The sequence below is a fragment of the Physeter macrocephalus genome, chromosome 1, assembly GCF_002837175.3.
Source record: "Physeter macrocephalus isolate SW-GA chromosome 1, ASM283717v5, whole genome shotgun sequence".
In the NCBI taxonomy this organism is placed as follows: Eukaryota; Metazoa; Chordata; class Mammalia; order Artiodactyla; family Physeteridae; genus Physeter; species Physeter macrocephalus.
In genome coordinates this window covers 135,948,695-135,966,667 of record NC_041214.2, presented here as the reverse complement: position 1 = coordinate 135,966,667, position 17,973 = coordinate 135,948,695, and the positions used below count along the sequence as shown (strand labels likewise).

Below are 17,973 nucleotides of genomic sequence, written 5' to 3'. Positions count from 1 at the left end.
ATTTCATTTATTTCTGCTCTGATCCTTATGATTTCTTTCCTTCTGCTAACTTTGGGTTTTTTTGTTCTTTCTCTAATTGCTTTAGGTGTAAGGCTAGGTTGTTTCTTTGAGATGTTTCTTGTTTCTTGAGGTAGCACTGTATTGCTATAAACTTCCTCTTAGAACTGTTTTGCTGCATTCCATAGGTTTTGGGCCATCATGTTTTCATTGTCATTTGTTTCTAGGTATTCTTTGACTTCCTCTTTGATTTCTGCAGTGATCTCTTGTTTATTTAGTAGTGTATTGTTTAGCCTCCATGTGTTAGTATTTTTTACAGATGTTTTCCTGTAATTGATACCTTGTCTCATAGTGTTGTGGTTGGAAAAGATACTTCATACGATTTCAATTTTCTTAAATCTACCAAAGCTTGATTTGTGACCCAAGATATGATCTATCCTGGAGAATGTTCCATGAGCACTTGAGAAGAAAGTATATGTTATTTTTGGATGGAATGTCCTATAAATATCAATTAAGTCCATCTTGTTTAATGTATCATTTAAAGCCTGTGTTTCCTTATTTATTTTCACTTTGGATGATCTGTCCATTTGTGAAAGTGGGGTGTTAATGTCCCCTATGATTATTGTGTTACTGTTGATTTCCCCTTTTATGGTTGTTAGCATTTTCCATATGTATTGAGGTGCTCCTATGTTGACTGCATAAATATTTATAATTGTTATATCTTCTATTTGGATTGATCCCTTGATCATTATGAAGTTTCTTTCTTGCTCTCTTGTAATAGTCTTTATTTTAAAGTCTATTTTGTCTGATATGAGAATTGTTACGCCAGCTTTTTTTGATTTCCATTTGCATGGAATATCGTTTTCCATCCACTCACTTTCAGTCTGTAGGTGTCCCTAGGTCTGAAGTGGGTGTCTTGTAGACAGCATGTATACAGGCCTTGTTTTTGTATCCATTCAGCCAGTCTGTGTCTTTTGGTTGGAGCATTTAATCCATTTACATGTAAGGTAGTTATCGATATGTATGTTCCTGTTACTATTTTCTTAATTGTTTTTGGTTTGTTATTGTAGGTCTTTTCCTTTCTTGTGTTTCTTGCCTAGAGAAGTTCCTTTAGCATTTGTTGTAAAGCTGGTTTGGTGGTGCTGAATTCTCTTAGCTTTTGCTTGTCTGTAAAGGTTTTAGTTTTTCCGTCAAATCTGAATGAGATCCTTGCTGGGTAGAGTAATCTTGGTTGTAGGTTTTTCTCTTTCATCACTTTAAATATGTCCTGCCACTCCCTTCTGGCTTGCAGAGTTTCTCCTGAAAGTTCAGCTGTTAACCTTATGAGTATTCCCTTATATGTTATTTCTTGTCTTTCCCTTGATGCTTTTAATACTTTTTCTTTGTATTTACTTTTTGATAGTTTAATATGTGTCTTGGCATGTTTCCCCTTGGATTTCTCCTGTAAAGGACTCTCTGTGCTTCCTGGACTTGATTGACTATATCCTTTCCCAAACTAGGGAAGTTTTCAACTATAATCTCTTCAAATATTTTCTCAGTCCCTTTCTTTTTTTCTTCTTCTTCTGGGACCCCTATAATTTGAATGTTGGTGCATTTACTATTGTCCCAGAGGTCTCTAAGACTGTCCTCAATTCTTTTCATTCTTTTTTCTTTATTCTGTTCTGCTGTAGTTATTTCCACTATTTTATCTTTCAGGTCACTTATCCGTTTTTGCGCCTCAGTTATTCTGCTATTGATTCCTTCTAGAGAATTTTAAATTTCATTTATTGTGTTGTTCATCACTGTTTGTTTGCTCTTTAATTCTTCTAGGTCCTTGTTAAACATTTCTTGTATTTTCTCCATTCTATTTCCAAGATTTTGGATCACCTTTACTATCATTACTCTGAATTCTTTTTCAGGTAGACTGCCTACTTCCTCTTCATTTGTTTGATCTGGTGGGTTTTTACCCTGCCCCTTCATTTGCTGTGTGTTTTTCTGTCTTCTCATTTTGCTTAACTTACTGTGTTTGGGGTCTCCTTTTAGTAGGCTGCAGGTTCATAGTTCCTGTTGTTTTTGGTGTCTGCCCCCAGTGGCTAAGGTTGATTCAATGGGTTGGGTAGGTTTCCTGGCAGAGGGGACTGGCACCTGTGTTCTGGTGGATGAGGCTGGCTCTTTTCTTTCTGGTGGGTAGGACCACGTCCAGTGGTGTGTTTTGTGGTGTCTGTGACCTTATTATGATTTTAGGCAGCCTCTCTGCTGATGGATGGGGTTGTGTTCCTGTCTTGCCAGTTGTTTGGCATAGGGTGTCCAGCATTGTAGCTTTCTGGTCGTTGAGTGGAGCTTGGTCTTAGCATTGAGAAGGAGATCTCTGGGAGAGCTTTCACCATTTTATATTATGTGGAGCCAGGAGGTCTCTGGTGGACCAATGTCCTGAACTTGGCTCTCCCACCTCAGAGGCACTGGCCTGTCACCCGGCCAGAGCACCAAGACCCTGTCAACCACACGGCTCAGAAGAAAAGGGAGAAAAAATGAAAAAATGAAAGAAAAAAATAAAATAAAGTTATTAAAATAAAAAATTGTTAAAAATCAAAAAAATTTAAAGTAAAAAAAAATAAAGGAAAGAAAGAAAGAAGAGAGCAATCAAACCAAAAAACAAATCCACTAATGATAACAAGCGTTAAAAACTATTCTAAAAAAAAACACAATATATGGACAGACAGAACCCTAGGATAAATGGTACAAGCAAAGCTATACAGACAAAATCACCCAAAGAAGTATACACATACACACTCACAAAACGAGAAAAAAGAAATATATATATATATATATAAAGGAAGAGAGCTACCAAATCAATAAAGAAATCTACCAATGATAATAAACTCTAAATATTAAACTAAGATAAACATAAAACCAGAAACAAATTAGATGCAGAAAGCAAACCCCAAGTCTACAGTTGCTCTCAAAGTCCACCACCTCAATTTTGTGATGATTCTTTGTCTATTCAGGTATTCCAGAGACGCAGGGTACATCAAGTTGATTTTGGAGCTTTAATCTGCTGCTCCTGAGGTTGCTGGGAGAAATTTCCCTTTCTCTTCTTTGTTCGCACAGCTCCCAGGGTTCAGCTTTGGATTTGGACCTGTCTCTGCGTGTAGGTCACCTGAGGGCGTCTGTTCTTCTGCTCAGACAGGATGGGGTTAAAGGAGCAGCTGATGCAGGGACTCTGGCTCACTCAGGCCGCAGGGAGGGAGGGGTACGGATGTGGGGCGAGCCTGCAGTGGCAGAGGCCGGCGTGACGTTGCACCAGCCTGAGGTGCGCCGTGCGTTCTCCCGGGGAAGTTGTCCCTGGATCACAGGACCCTGGCAGTGGCGGGCTGCACAGGCTCCCGGAGGGGAGGTGTGGATAGTGACCTGTGCTCGCACACAGGCTTCTTGGTGGCGGCAGCAGCAGCCTTAGCGTCTCATGCCCGTCTCTGGGGTCCGCGCTGATAGCCGCGGCTCGCCCCCGTTTCTGGAGCTCCTTTAAGCGGCGCGCTTAATCCCCTCTCCTTGCGCACCAGGAAACAAAGAGGCAAGAAGAAGTCTCTTGTCTGTTCGGCAGCTCCAGACTTTTCCCAGACTCCCTCCCGGCTAGCTGTGGCGCACTAGCCCCCTTCAGGCCGTGTTCACGCCACCAACCCCTCCTCTCCCTGGGATCCGACCTCCGAAGCCCGAGCCTCAGCTCCCAGCCCCTGCCCGCCCCGGCGGGTGAGCAGACAAGCCTCTCGGGCTCATGAGTACTGGTCGGCACCGATCTTCTGTGCAGGAGTCTCTCCGCTTTGTCCTCCGCACCCCTGTTGCTGCGTTCTCCTCCGCGGCTCCGAAGCTTCCCCCCGTCCGCCACCCACAGTTTCTGCCTGCGAAGGGGCTTCTAGTGTGTGGAAACCTTTCCTCCTTCACAGCTCCCTCCCACTGGTGCAGGTCCCGTCCCTATTCTTTTGTCTGTGTTTTTTCTTTTGCCCTACCCAGGTACGTGGGGAGTTTCTTGCCTTTGGGGAGGTCTGAGGTCTTCTGCCAGCGTTCAGTAGGTGTTCTGTAGGAGCTGTTCCAAATGTAGATGTATTTCTGATGTGTTTGTGGGGAGGATGGTGATCTCCACGTCTTACTCCTCCACCGTCTTGAAGGTCTCCCCCCCATATTGGTTTTGAGAGAACTTATTTCATGGACCAAGACAGCTGAAGAGTGTTTATACACCAGAATCTGGAGATATACAGAGTACAGTCTTGATGTAATATAATATTTCCACCTTCAAATCAAAATATTTCAAACTAGAGTCATTTTCTAATCCCACCAGCTGTTTCTCTTATAATCACTAACATGACTAATGACCGTTGGTAATTCAACTGGCCACTCCAAAAGTGTACTTACCACCCTGAGCATCCCCTTAGCCACTGCTCTCTGGTCAGGGGCACATCTGGTCACTAAAGCTCATCAATTCTACTTGTAAAATAGCAATTGGAATATGCCCCATCTCTTCTGTGAGTGCAAGAGTTGAGTTCCAACCCTCATCAACTTTCACCTTGACCACTGAAACAGTTTCTCAATTGGTCTGCTCTCTTCACATGATTCTCCGCTTGGTCCTGGAATTGTCTTTATGAAATATGGACTGGTCATATCACATATATATGTAAACACTTTCTTACAGAAACTTATAGAAAAATATTTTAATATGTTAAAAGATTTTTTAAAAGTCCCCCAGAGTTTGGCACTAAACTCCCTTCCTGCCATAGCTTCAATAAACATCCCAACATCTAGATAAATTAGAGTCCTCTGTTCTGCATATATTAATATGCTCTTGTCATATCACTATGTATACATTTCACATACCTCTCTTTCTTGTGCATTTCTAAGCATCCTTCAAAATTTAGTTTATGTGAAGATGCTTTCAATCCCTGCCTCAGAAGGAAGATAATCCATGGTGTAGCCCAGTCTTTGATGTTCACATATCACTTTTTTCTGCATCATTTAAAAAATTTATTAGTTAATGAACCAGTCTCCAACTAAACTCCAAGCTCCATGAGAATAGTCTCTGCCTCACTCATCCTTTTATCTCTATCCCTTAAAAATCCATGACACAAATAAGTAGAAATAAATACTGGTAGAGTGATGAATGATCATTAATGAGATCAAAAGATCCCAAGGGGTGTCACTTGCCAGTGTGGTTTTGAAGTTCAATCTATAAAGTCCAGTAAGCAACAGACAAAATATGAAACATCAGGAAGTGAAGTTCCCATGAGAAGCATTAGATCAGACAAAATTATAATTTTCCTAGTTATATCCCTAAATCTATTCTTATAGATGCTGAACACTTAGAATTCTATTAACTATTGTTAAAATGAGACATAGAATTTCTAGAATAATGCCCTTTTTTCTCATTTATTTATTTATCAAGCATTTGTGGAATACTATCAACACTATGCCTTTCATGGATTCGGGACTCAACAATTAAGGACTCTCTTGATGAGTATCTCATATATATCTCATAATATGCATATGTGTTTATTCAATACCATTTTTATCATTTTTTATTCTCTTAAGTGGGAGTATTTTGTCATTTGGGAATGGCTCTGGTTTTTTTCCTTTCCTATTTTAGATGTTAGGTGATCCTTGAATTTCCCAATGGTTTATATCCACGTTAATTACAGACAATTACAAAAGTCCAATTTAGTTGTATATATACTCAGCAACCCTGTCCATAATGTTCCTAATTAAGTATTATCTTAGCAGATTTATTGACAGAAGCACTTTTCTTTCTCCAATTAATTTCTTGGAGTATAAGGAGAAATTTCAGAATCAAATATATGTTTAAAACCCAGCAGATGGCAGTGCAATGCTGGTTTTAAGATTAAGAACAATAACAAAAAATGTTATTGAGCTTAAAGATTCTCCAAAAACTTTAAACTGTCATTGTTATTCTAATCATAGACAAAAAATATTCAAATTCTCACATTGCTTAGAAAAATAAAAACATATGTGTTTATCTAGTGGGCATACAAATATACTTTTAGAATTGCACCTAAAATTTCCAAGTCAATTTCTAGAAGTAAAGTGTGTTTCTCAGTCCATCTCTATATCTAGAAATGTGGAAGAGGAGAAGGGGAAGGACAGGACAGGCTGAGAGGTGCAAATTGATCAGATCATGGCCAGAGTATGGCATGGAGCCCTTCAGGGCCATGTTTGCACCTTTCCCCCTAAGAACCTCTGATCCAAGAAGCAAGGAGATATTGAACAGAAATAACCTTTGGGTTTCTCATGCTCAATGCGCTGGGAATTTTAAGTGTTTTATTTTACTATAAAATAGCTTTCTTTGACAAATTTTGCTCTGCAGGATGCAAACCTTGACTTCAGCCACTATATTTTCAAACGATAAGTTTATAAGTAAAGGAAGTGGCTACTAGATACTGCAGATGATGTGATACATATTCCAATAAATTGCCCCACATTACACATTCCAATCCTAGGAGGTGTAAATATTGGTGACTAAATGTCCAAACTGTAGTATTGATTTGTCGAGGTTAAAAATCAACAAAACAAACATCATATTTGACATCTATGAAGAAATATTATCATTTCTTCAAAATTTAAAACTCTAAGTTTTTACAAATGATCAATTCATTAAATGAAATAAATATTTCTTTTGGAAATTGAAATACATGCTTATAAGTAAGCATATACTTACCTAAATGACAAAAAATACATAATAACTATCCAGACATTGTACATATCTCACTGGTTGGAAATTAAATCTGCTATGCGGGAAACTTATAAATCCAATCTTTTTTTAAAAGGAAATGTCTCAGTAGAGTGCCCACCTGATTCAAGGCTGTGTGCTGATGCTCTAAAGTGTATAGCAATTGATTTATTTTGTGATGGAGAATTGAACTGTCCAGATGGCTCTGATGAAGACAATAAAATTTGTGGTAAGTGATGACCTTCCCTCCGTCTTCCCCCTTCTTTTCCATCCTCCCTCACTATGTACTCACACACACACACACACACACCCCTCAAGTACCAAAAACTACTGGAGAATGAGATATCCCAATAGCCATGTTTATAATTTAATACAAAAATCTAAAAAATAATTATATTAATATTTCCTAAACTTTATCACATGACATTAAACATATTAATTAAAGAGAATTCCATTTGACAAGCGTAAAAAGAATGCTGTGGTTAATGTCTGGGGGAGGAGATTGGCATTAGTTTTCATCCCGTATTAAGCTACTACAAACTTTTATGAATTTGAACACTTTTTCACCGTCTTATCATAATATTGGTCATTTTATTTTTGCCATTTTAACAGTCTCTAACTCAGTAATCACCACCCCTTAATTTTGATCCCTGCCTTTATTCACCTTTTGGCAAAGAAACAAAAGATATATTAAAAATTGTACTTGAGTTGTAGTTCGGTGAATAAGGGAAATCAGCTACAAATAAGATCTTCATGTTTGATCAATAAAATATCTGTGTTTTTTTTGTAAATTTTGGCATTTGTTTTGAGTGCTAATAATTTTTTAAATCACTATTATTATTATTATTATTATTATTTAACGCGTAAGTAGTACTTACTAAATGCCAAACATGGCTCAAAGTGATATAAACATATTTCTTCTTTGGCTTATTTCTTCATTTTATCACTGGATAATATACACATGAAAGATTAACACATAAATGAACATACAGATTGGTAAGGAATGTGAGGAACTATCTGAACAATTCTAACCTATAATTTGTTCTTGAAAAATTAAACAGCAGGAATTGAACAATTTTTTGGTGTGGTTTACAATCAGTTTAAGAATTGACCATGAGCACCATTAGTTCCTGAAATGTGAAAAGGCTTCAGTTACAATTTGCTACACTTTGTTCTTCTATTATTTGTTACACTTTGCTCTTCTTGCTTGATGTTAATTGAAGATGAATGCTCCATTACCAACTGAAGTTTAAAAAATTACCTATCCCCTCAGTATATACTTGAAAAGACAGGCAGTTGTGCTGTTTCCCAGAACCAACTCAAAAACTGGCAACTTGACTGAAGAGTCTTCTACTAAGCAATCCTAATTCAAATGTTCTTGGATAAAATTCAAACTTCAGAGTTTAACTACATACTTTGAAGTGCACTCAGAGCATATTGGAAGAAAGTGTAGGCTACAGAATATTTTTTAATCTACTTTATACAACTAAGTTACTTAAAGAAAAAGAAAGCAACATCCTATTTTGCTATGGTTTGCAGGCAGTTTTCAAAACCTTTTCACAGAGAATGTGATACAAGTGTGCCATCATGAGGTAATAAAGGTGATGCTGATTTATATTTCAAAAACTAATGTGTATCAAAGTGAGACACATACCTTTAAGCCTGTATAATGATGATCGATAACTTTAAATGGGGAAAAATATATAAGATGAATAATCAGAAAATGAACCACACCTATTATGTGCTCTTTATTGCCAAGGAGTTTATAATTTTCATAATAAATTAGTATCCATGCGTATCAAAAAATAACCATAGAAATATCCTATGTGTGGCAACTTGTCCTAAAACAAGTTATAAGGCCATGAATTATTTTTCTTAGTCATTCTAATCTCATGACATGAACCTCACTATTAGAACTGAATTCGCTAAATTTGCCTGAAGGACATAATCAAACTGCATTATTATTTTTCAATATCATGGAGGTTTTATGTTAATTTAAACAGTATCAATTCACCATCCATGTCACTAACTTTCTTAAGCCTCTGAATTCTTGTTTGCCATTTTTTCTTGATTCTCTTCTTCATTTGTGTTTTAAAGTTAGCATTATATCTATTTTTGAAAAACAATTTAAAGTTGTTGTGGAAAAAGTGGACAAATCAATTACTCTATCCATCTAGCATTTTCAAGCATATATGTTGTTTTATTTATTATTTAACCAAGAATAATTGTGAGTTCTTCACCTCAGCACCACCTCGAACTTCTATAGCATAATTTCTACATGAAAGCCCTGTCCATCAATCTACGTTCACTGAAAGATTATTTTAAGAGAATTCTCTATGTGAAACTGACCTTTGCTCTATCTCTTTTTTCTCCTCCAGCTGTGAGCTCTAATTCTAATTTGTGTTATTAATAGAGTCATAATAATGTTGACTTTCTAAACAGCTTCTTTTTTAGTCTTTAGTTATTTAGGTTTTCACAACTTATAGCTGACTATAGTGGAACCAAGATTTCTTTAAATTGTTTTTTTCTTCTGATGAAAATTGCATCAGCAGGTAAGTTCACTTTTTAGCTGACCTATGAGAAGAAGAGATGCTGACTCACAGCCTTTAGGCTAATGTTCAGGCCTGTTTGGAAGTTGGCAAGTGTCTCCATAGATTGTTTGCATGCACAATGTATGTGCATGCCTTATAGGTATGTGCACAATAGATGGGCAGAGATCATGTTTGATTTACGTTCCTGAAGAATTCAAAGCCCTGAGAAAACACACAACTAATAAACATTGAGCCAACAGAGGGAGTTCTCAGTGGGTCCTAAGAACACACCTATACGAATCCCATTCCATTACAGGCAATTTCAGATAGTGCAATAGAATGGCTGATATTATTTGACAGGCTCATTGATCTCTCACTAAGAATATTTTCTGATGCTACACTTAAAAGCACTTCGTAGTCAAAAATTACAATCCTGAATACCCAGTAATCCTACTCAGCCATGGCTGGGTTATATCTGTTTTGCCAAAAGTCTGTCCTGCTTCATGACATGTAACATTAGGTTCTCCAGAAATATCCTGAAATTAAATGAAAGAATGTACGAGAAAGTTCCTAGCACAAGCCTGTATCTTGAAATGATAATATTTTGGCATTCTGAATTTTTCTATTATAAGTAGTTCAATATTATTGTAATTTAATTTTAAATGTGTTCAGGAATATTCTTCTTAATCTTTACTTAAGTGCAGGAATTCCCAGAGGCCGTTTAGAGCAGAGCTAGACCTGTATGTAGATTATCCATTTCCACTAAAACTCAGCAACTTCATAGAAAACTGAACAGGCAAACTGATCATATTCTTAAGGGCAAGCTAAATATTATGATAAACAATCTTAGCAATGTTAAGACAATTACAGTTTATTTATCACTTACGTTATAGTCCAAGAAAGATGGCAAGAGGCTGTGCTCTGCAGGCATTCAGGATGCCGGTTCCTCCACCATCCCTTCTGTGCCAAGTTCTCCCCTGGATCCTTTGCAACCTACTGAGAGACAATGGAAGAATGTTATAGAAGATCTTTTTAGAAATCATATCTGGAGATAAACACAATCACTTTCACTATAGTTTATTAACCAGGCTCTGTCACGTGACCCATTTTAGGATGTGCAGTCTAGTCATGTACCTAGAAAGGGACTGAATAAGGGTATGGCAAACATACAACAATCTCTGCCACCAGGGTCATCACTCAGCTTTTTGGAAATTTATGACCCCCATTGTACAGCCCAAAGCTGTTTATATCTTCCCCCAGAATATGTAGTGAGTGGACGTGAAGAATTACTAAAGTGTTACCAGCTTTGCAAATAGGTTTTACAAATTCTAAAACCGGTCTTATTTTGTTCCCTTTGTCACTCTATATTTTTTTGCTCCCTCCTGTTTGTTGTGAACTGCTGCTGCAAATGTGGTCTATACTCTAATTTTAAAAACACTGGACATGATGAAATTCTTTTAATTTTCTGTTTCTTCTTTCATTTAAAATTTCTCTCTCTCTCACACACACACACACACACACACACACACACACATCCTGCTTTTCAACGACTGAGTGATGTCACCCTGATAGCTCTATATATTGCGGTATTAGGCTAATATTAGGTATTGCCTGGCTTTGAAACAACCCTTGTAAGCTGGAAGAACTTATGTTAGTTAACTTACCCGCTCTGTACCTCAGCTTCCCCACCTAAAACTTCATAAATTTGTGGTGAAGGGGACATTAATACTTATATAATGACCTTAGAGCAATGCTGGCACATAATAAACATTCCAACAACGCTAACAGTTGTATTTTAGGGCTGGTAGGATTGATTGCTCTTCCTTACTGTGTTCGTAAGTGTCATAGTTTAAATATAAACTACTTATAATAGTAGTGGATTTTCTTGCACTGCCTACACTCTTGGAGCCCACGTTTCTTGACAAACTGTGACTAAAAAGCTACATATATCACTTAAAATACAAGCAGACACTATTCTTACTTTTATGGTCATTGAAGCTAAGGGATTAATTGTCTCATTTATTTGGCGTGGTTTGTGATGCGCAGAGAGTTCAGAGTGCAGAAGGAGATTTTTTTTTTTACAACTAGAAAATGATTTAGCTCTGCATTAAACAGACATATATTTTACTGTTTATCTTCGAATCATACAAATTAGCCTTAATTGTCCTTTTCGCTCCAGCAAGTATTACACATAAAGTGATTCAGTTTTCTCAACAAGTCACAATTTTTTCTCTTTAATTTCCTGAAGTCTATGATATTGGGTTATTATCTTTTCTGTTCTTAATTTGTTCTTTTTTTCCTTGGGAATTGGGCTATAATAATCCAATGCATAATCCAATGCAATTAATTCCTAGGACATTATTCTTAAACAGACTTTGAATCTTAAAATTTATTTACCTTTTTTTATGCCCCTACCTTATATGCCTTTTAAAAATATACACCAAAAGTAGCAAAAAGCCAACCAAAATGTGGGATTTTTACCAAGATTTCTATGTGCTTTTCAATTTCTTTCTTCTGTTCATATAAAATACTTGATGTCATATAATAGCTTGTGTTTTATAACTTGGCAGAATTACTGTGTAATGTTACAGTAGGTTTTTCCATTTATCAATTTAGGATTAGCTTATTCTGCACTCAGATTCCAAGGGCAGCAATTTAATTTTGATAAATTTCCTTGATTTCCCTGCCCTCTATCAACACTTCTGACATACGAGGAATAAACAAAATACCAAAAGAAAAAGGACACATTCCAGGAGTCATTATTTTAGAATTATGGTGTCAACAGTAGTAAGAATATAGAAAATAACCTAAGAAAAACTAAAGATTGGGAAAATCAAATCAGTTTTATTTTTAATGCATACTATACATAGCAAGTATAAAATAAAAAGCTACAAATTATGACTCCTGGTTCATGCTTTCAAGATTCTAATCTAGTAGGAAATGACTCAGATATAAATTAAGACAACTAGTAATTCATGACATTAAGGAGATGTAAGAGAAGTACATGAAATAAATGTGCTACAAGAATTAAAAGAGGAAAATGAGTTGTCATGGGAAAGAAAAACACACTCAGGAATATTGAATGAAAATACTGAGCTAGATTGTGAGTCCATACAAAAGGAGCAAAAGTGATGAAGGTTAAAAGTTGTGTGCAGTAGATTGAATGGAAGGATCTCTTCAGGCCCCTTGCACCATATGTATCATTTGCCTGGCCATTTTCTGATCATTTTCAGGAAGATGTATCACTTAGTGCGCATAGAGGAAGTTCACCCTAGCTCCAATTTAATGGGGAAAATAAAGCAAAAAATAGTAGTTGCTTCTTTAAATTGGAAGTTTACAATTCAGGTATATTTGTTTCCTTACAAATATAAAAGAATATACTGAAAATGCAACTTAGCTATGGGTATTTAGAAATAGAATGATTTTCTAAAGGATCTATAATGGGGTGTGTAAGAGTATTTGAAAATAGCTAATAGATTTAAAACATGAAATCTGATCTATTTGCATTCGATCATTTTAGTTTTGTGAAATGGCCTCGTATAGATTTAGTCATGAGTATTCTATGAAGGTTCGTTAGGCAATATGAATCCCATTTCATTTGAGAAACCCTTCCAAGATTGTTTTGTCTAACATTAATTGCCATTTTTCACAGCCACAGCTTGTGATGGAAGATTTTTGTTGACTGAATCTTCTGGGTCCTTCGAAGCTGCCCATTATCCAAAGTCTTCTAATCCAAGTGTTGTTTGTCGGTGGATTATACGGTAATATACCATCTTCTATTCCATGTTCTTAAGTCATAAAGTCTTTCTCTGATGCAGTTAGTCTTACCATCTTTAGTAATGTATTTATTTTCTGGACAATTTTTTTCATTAACTAGGAAGCAAAGCCTTCCCAGCTGATACCCTGTCCAAGAAATTTCTCTCTCATTCTTAACCTTTTAAAAAGGAATTTTGCCCTATGAACAATAAATGGGGCCATCTCATTGGGTTTTGTAGAAAGTTTTTTTTTCCATATAGTTGGCACAAATCAAATGCTGCCAAAATTAACAGCATGCCTGTATGTCTGTGTATTGCAAGGAACTGTATTTCACTTAGCTGCATCTTAGCTACAGAGTAGTTCCTTCCTCATTATGCTTGCATCCATGTGAAATCTCTGATGGTGTGATTTGGTCATGGCAGATCAAGAGCTGGGAAACCCATTATACTCATCCTTTGTGTTGTATCTTGAATAACACTTAGTTCACTTACTATATATTTGATCTCCAAGTCTTAATTCAATTGACGAATCCAATCATTACGATGATCAAAATAATCAAACTGCTAATAGCTGGTCTACTTTAATATTTGCCTAAACATTTTTCACAGAGGAGTAGTTCTTAATGTTTCTCTCAGATATTTCAAGGTAAAGATCATTTGTACTAGAATAAATATAAGGAGCTCTGAAATAAACTCATTACAATTTTTTTAAAAGCGCGAGACTTCTCATAGCCTTAAATAAGTTAAGATGCAAGTAAATTTCCCCCCAAATATACAGTTGACCCTTGACAACATAAGGCTTAGGGGCGCCAACAGCCCATGCAGTCAAAATCCCCATATAACATTACAGTTGGCTCTCTGTTCTGTGGTTCCCCATGGTTTGTGTAGTGTTGTAGTATGCATTTATTGAAAAAATCCACATATAAGTGGACCCACACACTTCAAGCCAGTATTGTTCAAGAGTCAACTGTATATATATTTTCTATTAAGCCACACTGGACATTCTTCCCCACAGAGCATTCAGCACAAGTGCTCTGTGGAATTCACTTTGAGAAATGTATTCTAGTTCATTCATTTCTCTTAACAGCTGGATGGGATTATGGTTTCCCAATCTGACCTACTATATATTTATTTTAATCATTGTGATAACTCACTAGAAAATGGGGAATCAATATAACAGCTGGTTAAAGAAGGCTAAAAGACAGAGCTTTGGGTTCTTGCCAAACAAATGATAGGAAATGGCCCCATGAAGACTCACAAGAGTTGTTTTCCTGAGTAGACATATTCCAGAGATGAGATGAGGTATGAAGGGAAGATTGTTCTAAACACATTTACTTGGCATTATTCAGGGAACCAAGAACATCTTGTTCTGCTTAAATAATTTCTATTTTGGAGCTCAGCCTCATGTAAGTCATGTGATATAACTAAGAGCACAATTTCCTTTTTTTCATGCTCTAAACAACATGTTACTTGTGTGCCAAAGATAAGATTTTTTATTTAAAATGGCAGTTCTAGGTAATTCTTGTCAAGTGAAAACTTAAAAATTTAGAGGACATCGTTTCTAATATAATCACATCATATCTAAAGAGAAGCATTTATAAATGGCTATTAGCATTGTTCATAAAAAAATGAAAAATATTCAATTCTTTACCTAAAATGTCAGCAGAAAAGAAAAATCTTAAATTACTTCCTTTGAAAATGGAAAGAAAATGAATTCTAACTGATCTACATTCCTAACTACAAATTGTTCAATCCACTTCTTAGTAGAGCTAGGTCAAAACTACAGGGAGGTCTTATAAGCAGATCACAATAAACTTTTGCTATAATAGTACATAATATCATTTATGTAATAATCACACTATGTTAATTAAAGATTTGTATGGTTCTATTCTTTTTACTTCCTTTTCCATCACTTAACTTTTAAAACTATTTTAAGAAATCAACCATTAATCTAGGGATGATTTTTAAAACCTATAGAATCTAAAATAAATAAATACTGTACTTCATGATAAAATTATGATTTAAAATTATATAAATAATCTAAGTGTATTTTCTTCTCAAAACTGATTACTACATTAGAGATGCATTAGACCTGATGGTTTGTTTTTCCTAATGGTGATCAAAGTGGGGTAAAGACAATAATGTTTCTTACAGGCTTGGAAGACCAAATAACTAGTGGAGAAATGGTTAAAATGCAATTAAGCTATATTTGGGGATTATATTAAGACCACATGTAGCAGAGTGTCAGTGATGGAGGATGTGAGCACTGGAGACTGTCTGCATGGGTTTCAAATCTGGCTTCTTCAGATTCAAGATATGTGATCTCAAGTAACTAAATCTCTTAGACTCAAAATGTCTACATCTATAGAGTTCAATATCTCTAACTACAGGGGTCAAAGTCATTATGAAAAGTAATATTGAATGTAAAATGCTTAGCACTCTATTATATGCTCAGTAAAAATGGGATCTAAAAAGAGTAGCTATTGACACCAAAATTTAAAATATAAAAATTACATTTAGGAAATTATCCTTTCCTTCAAAAATGCAGAAGGTAAATGGTTAATATTATAAAAACATCAGATATGATATTCTCCAATTAATCTCACCTTTATAAATGCCTTTGTTTTATTGCAAATAAGTTGGCTTTTCTGAAAAAGAAGAAAGTAGAAAACAGTATGCATTCATTTCTCTCCTCTACCTTCAATTATCTACTTTGAAAAAGTGAACAGCTTCTGAACACAAAGTTTCCTAGGAAGCTCCTCTTGCATCCTTTAGTTTCTTGAAAACAACATCACTTGTTAAAAAAACGAAAAAAACAAACAAGCAAACAACAGTAACTAAAAAAACCTCACTGTTTTCTTGCCTGGAGACACCAAAATTTTCATTAAAATAACAGAAATCATCCCTGAAGGCAGCTTATTTCTTCTCCCTCTGTCTTCTTCAGTTTTGATGCTGGATTTCCTAAACTTCTCACTAGCAGGCTCACTTTCCACATGGCTGAAGAGATCTAACGGAGGTAGAATTTTTTTAAACAGCTGCCATCATCTGCTTTTCTCTCCTTCTCTCAGTCTGGGCTAGGAGTATCTCCTGCTCCCTCACGTTGATCTCCTTCCACCCCTGTCAACCTCCTGTGGTTATTAAATACATCTGAGGGTAGCCCATGAGCGTGGCATCTTCTGCATCTGCCTATCCTCCTCCAGTGACCCTCAAACCTGAGAGCACATCACAATCGCTCCTGGAGTATTTAAAAATGTACATCCCCAAATCCATTCCAGAACCATGGAATCTGATATCCAGGTTTGAGGTCCCTGTGTCAATACTTTTTAAAAACAACCCACCAATGTTCTAACCTCACCTTCCTGGCAGTAAACACTGGTCAGATCCAAAAACCTGGGTTACTGCTTACATGTCTTTTAATCCTCCCCTGCTAGTCGCTGCCATTGCAGTGTTGTCAACCCTACTCCTTGAAGACTAAACCTTAGCCCTGCCTCCAGCCCCTCATCAGGAATCTAATACGTTTGCCAAACCTCAGGTCTTGCCCCAAATGGACATTTCCCAACCATGAAACTTAGAGTTTCAAAATTAACTACATTTGTGATGAATGTCCCCAGTTTACCAACTGATCAAGGTACTACTGATAACTTACTGAAAATCCAAACTTGCCATGCCCCTGGGCAGGAGCCATGGTTCAATCAGCAGCCTCTGCAGCCAGCCTCTGAAGCCAAGTATCTTCTCAGTCTCCTTCTTGGTTTTGGAGACTAGATCTCTCCCTATTATCCACCCTTTCAATATTCAGCCAGCTTCAACATTATCCATGCTCTGCTTTAATTGTTTGGCCTTCCTCCTTTTTGCAGAGTTCGGGGGAACCTTGTACCTCCAAAACACTAAAGAATTATTCACATTTCTGATCCTACACTTCAGTGAGACAATAGAGTTATAAATAGGCATTGTCCTAGACACCTTTTCCCCAAACTGAAAATTAAAATTTGAACATTTTTCCCCACAGAGCATTCAGCATAAGGTAGATCAGCCATTGGCAATTTGATTATTTTGATCATCATAATGATTGGATTGGTCAACCATATTGAGAGCTTGGAGGTCAAATATATAGCAACTGATCCAAATTTTATTCATTATTTAGCACAAAGGATGTATATAGAGGGTGTTCTCAGCTTTTAATCTGCCATGACTAAATCACACCATAGGAGATTTTCATACAGATGCTGGCATAATGAGATAGGAATTATTCTGTAGCCAAGAAGCCTCAGCTTTTGTTCCCCCACAGACATGTCGATTTAACAGTGAAATGTGAACCAAAAGTCATTTATGAGAATTCCAGAATTCAGTTAAGAAGTTGCATACCCCAGGTGAACACAAAGGCAAGGACAGCTGCACTGAAACGGACAAGAAGATCAAGTTCATTTTACCCTCCATCAACTCCTTCCCCAACACAGCACAGCTCAGCACAAGTCTTGACTCACTACTTCTTCCTTGGAAGGATAAAGAAGGATGAAACATGCATCCAGTGTCCCAGCTTTTCCAAGACCTGCCTGAGGGACTAGTTTCTGTCTCACCTCATATGGATAAGTGATGGAACTGGTATTGTTTGGATGCCTGAGAGATACTGAGAATAAAGAGAAGTGGATATAGCTTGCTATGGCCAGCAGGGCTTGATACAATTGGGAGAAAGTGCACAATTCAAGGCTTCTCCCTAGGATGGAAAGAAAGAAGTGCAGCATGCTTCCAACATTCTAACTGTTTCAAGAGCTTCCCCAGAAATGGGTATATGTCTTGCATGAATGCGGAGCTGATGAGCCAGCACAATTTGCATGGCCTGTGGCTGCAGAGAACAAGGTATAGTTGGGTGACTTGCTGTGGTAGGACCAGAGAATGTGCAGCGCCACATACAGATACCAGAGAGAGCAAAAAATTAGACACCACTGAAAAAGAAACTTGCAAGGTTCTAATTGCTCTTGAACAGTCA

General features: G+C 36.7%; 1 protein-coding gene across 1 annotated transcript in view; it reads left to right on the top strand.

Moving 5' to 3' along the window:
* TMPRSS15 (transmembrane serine protease 15) overlaps nucleotides 1-17,973 on the top strand; it is a 148,067-nt gene that overhangs the window by 21,571 nt on the left and 108,523 nt on the right. The window contains exons 6-7 of the mRNA XM_024120341.2: nucleotides 6,801-6,932; nucleotides 12,887-12,995. Coding sequence (XP_023976109.1) covers nucleotides 6,801-6,932; nucleotides 12,887-12,995 — 241 coding nt within the window. The remainder of the gene's footprint in view (nucleotides 1-6,800; nucleotides 6,933-12,886; nucleotides 12,996-17,973) is intronic.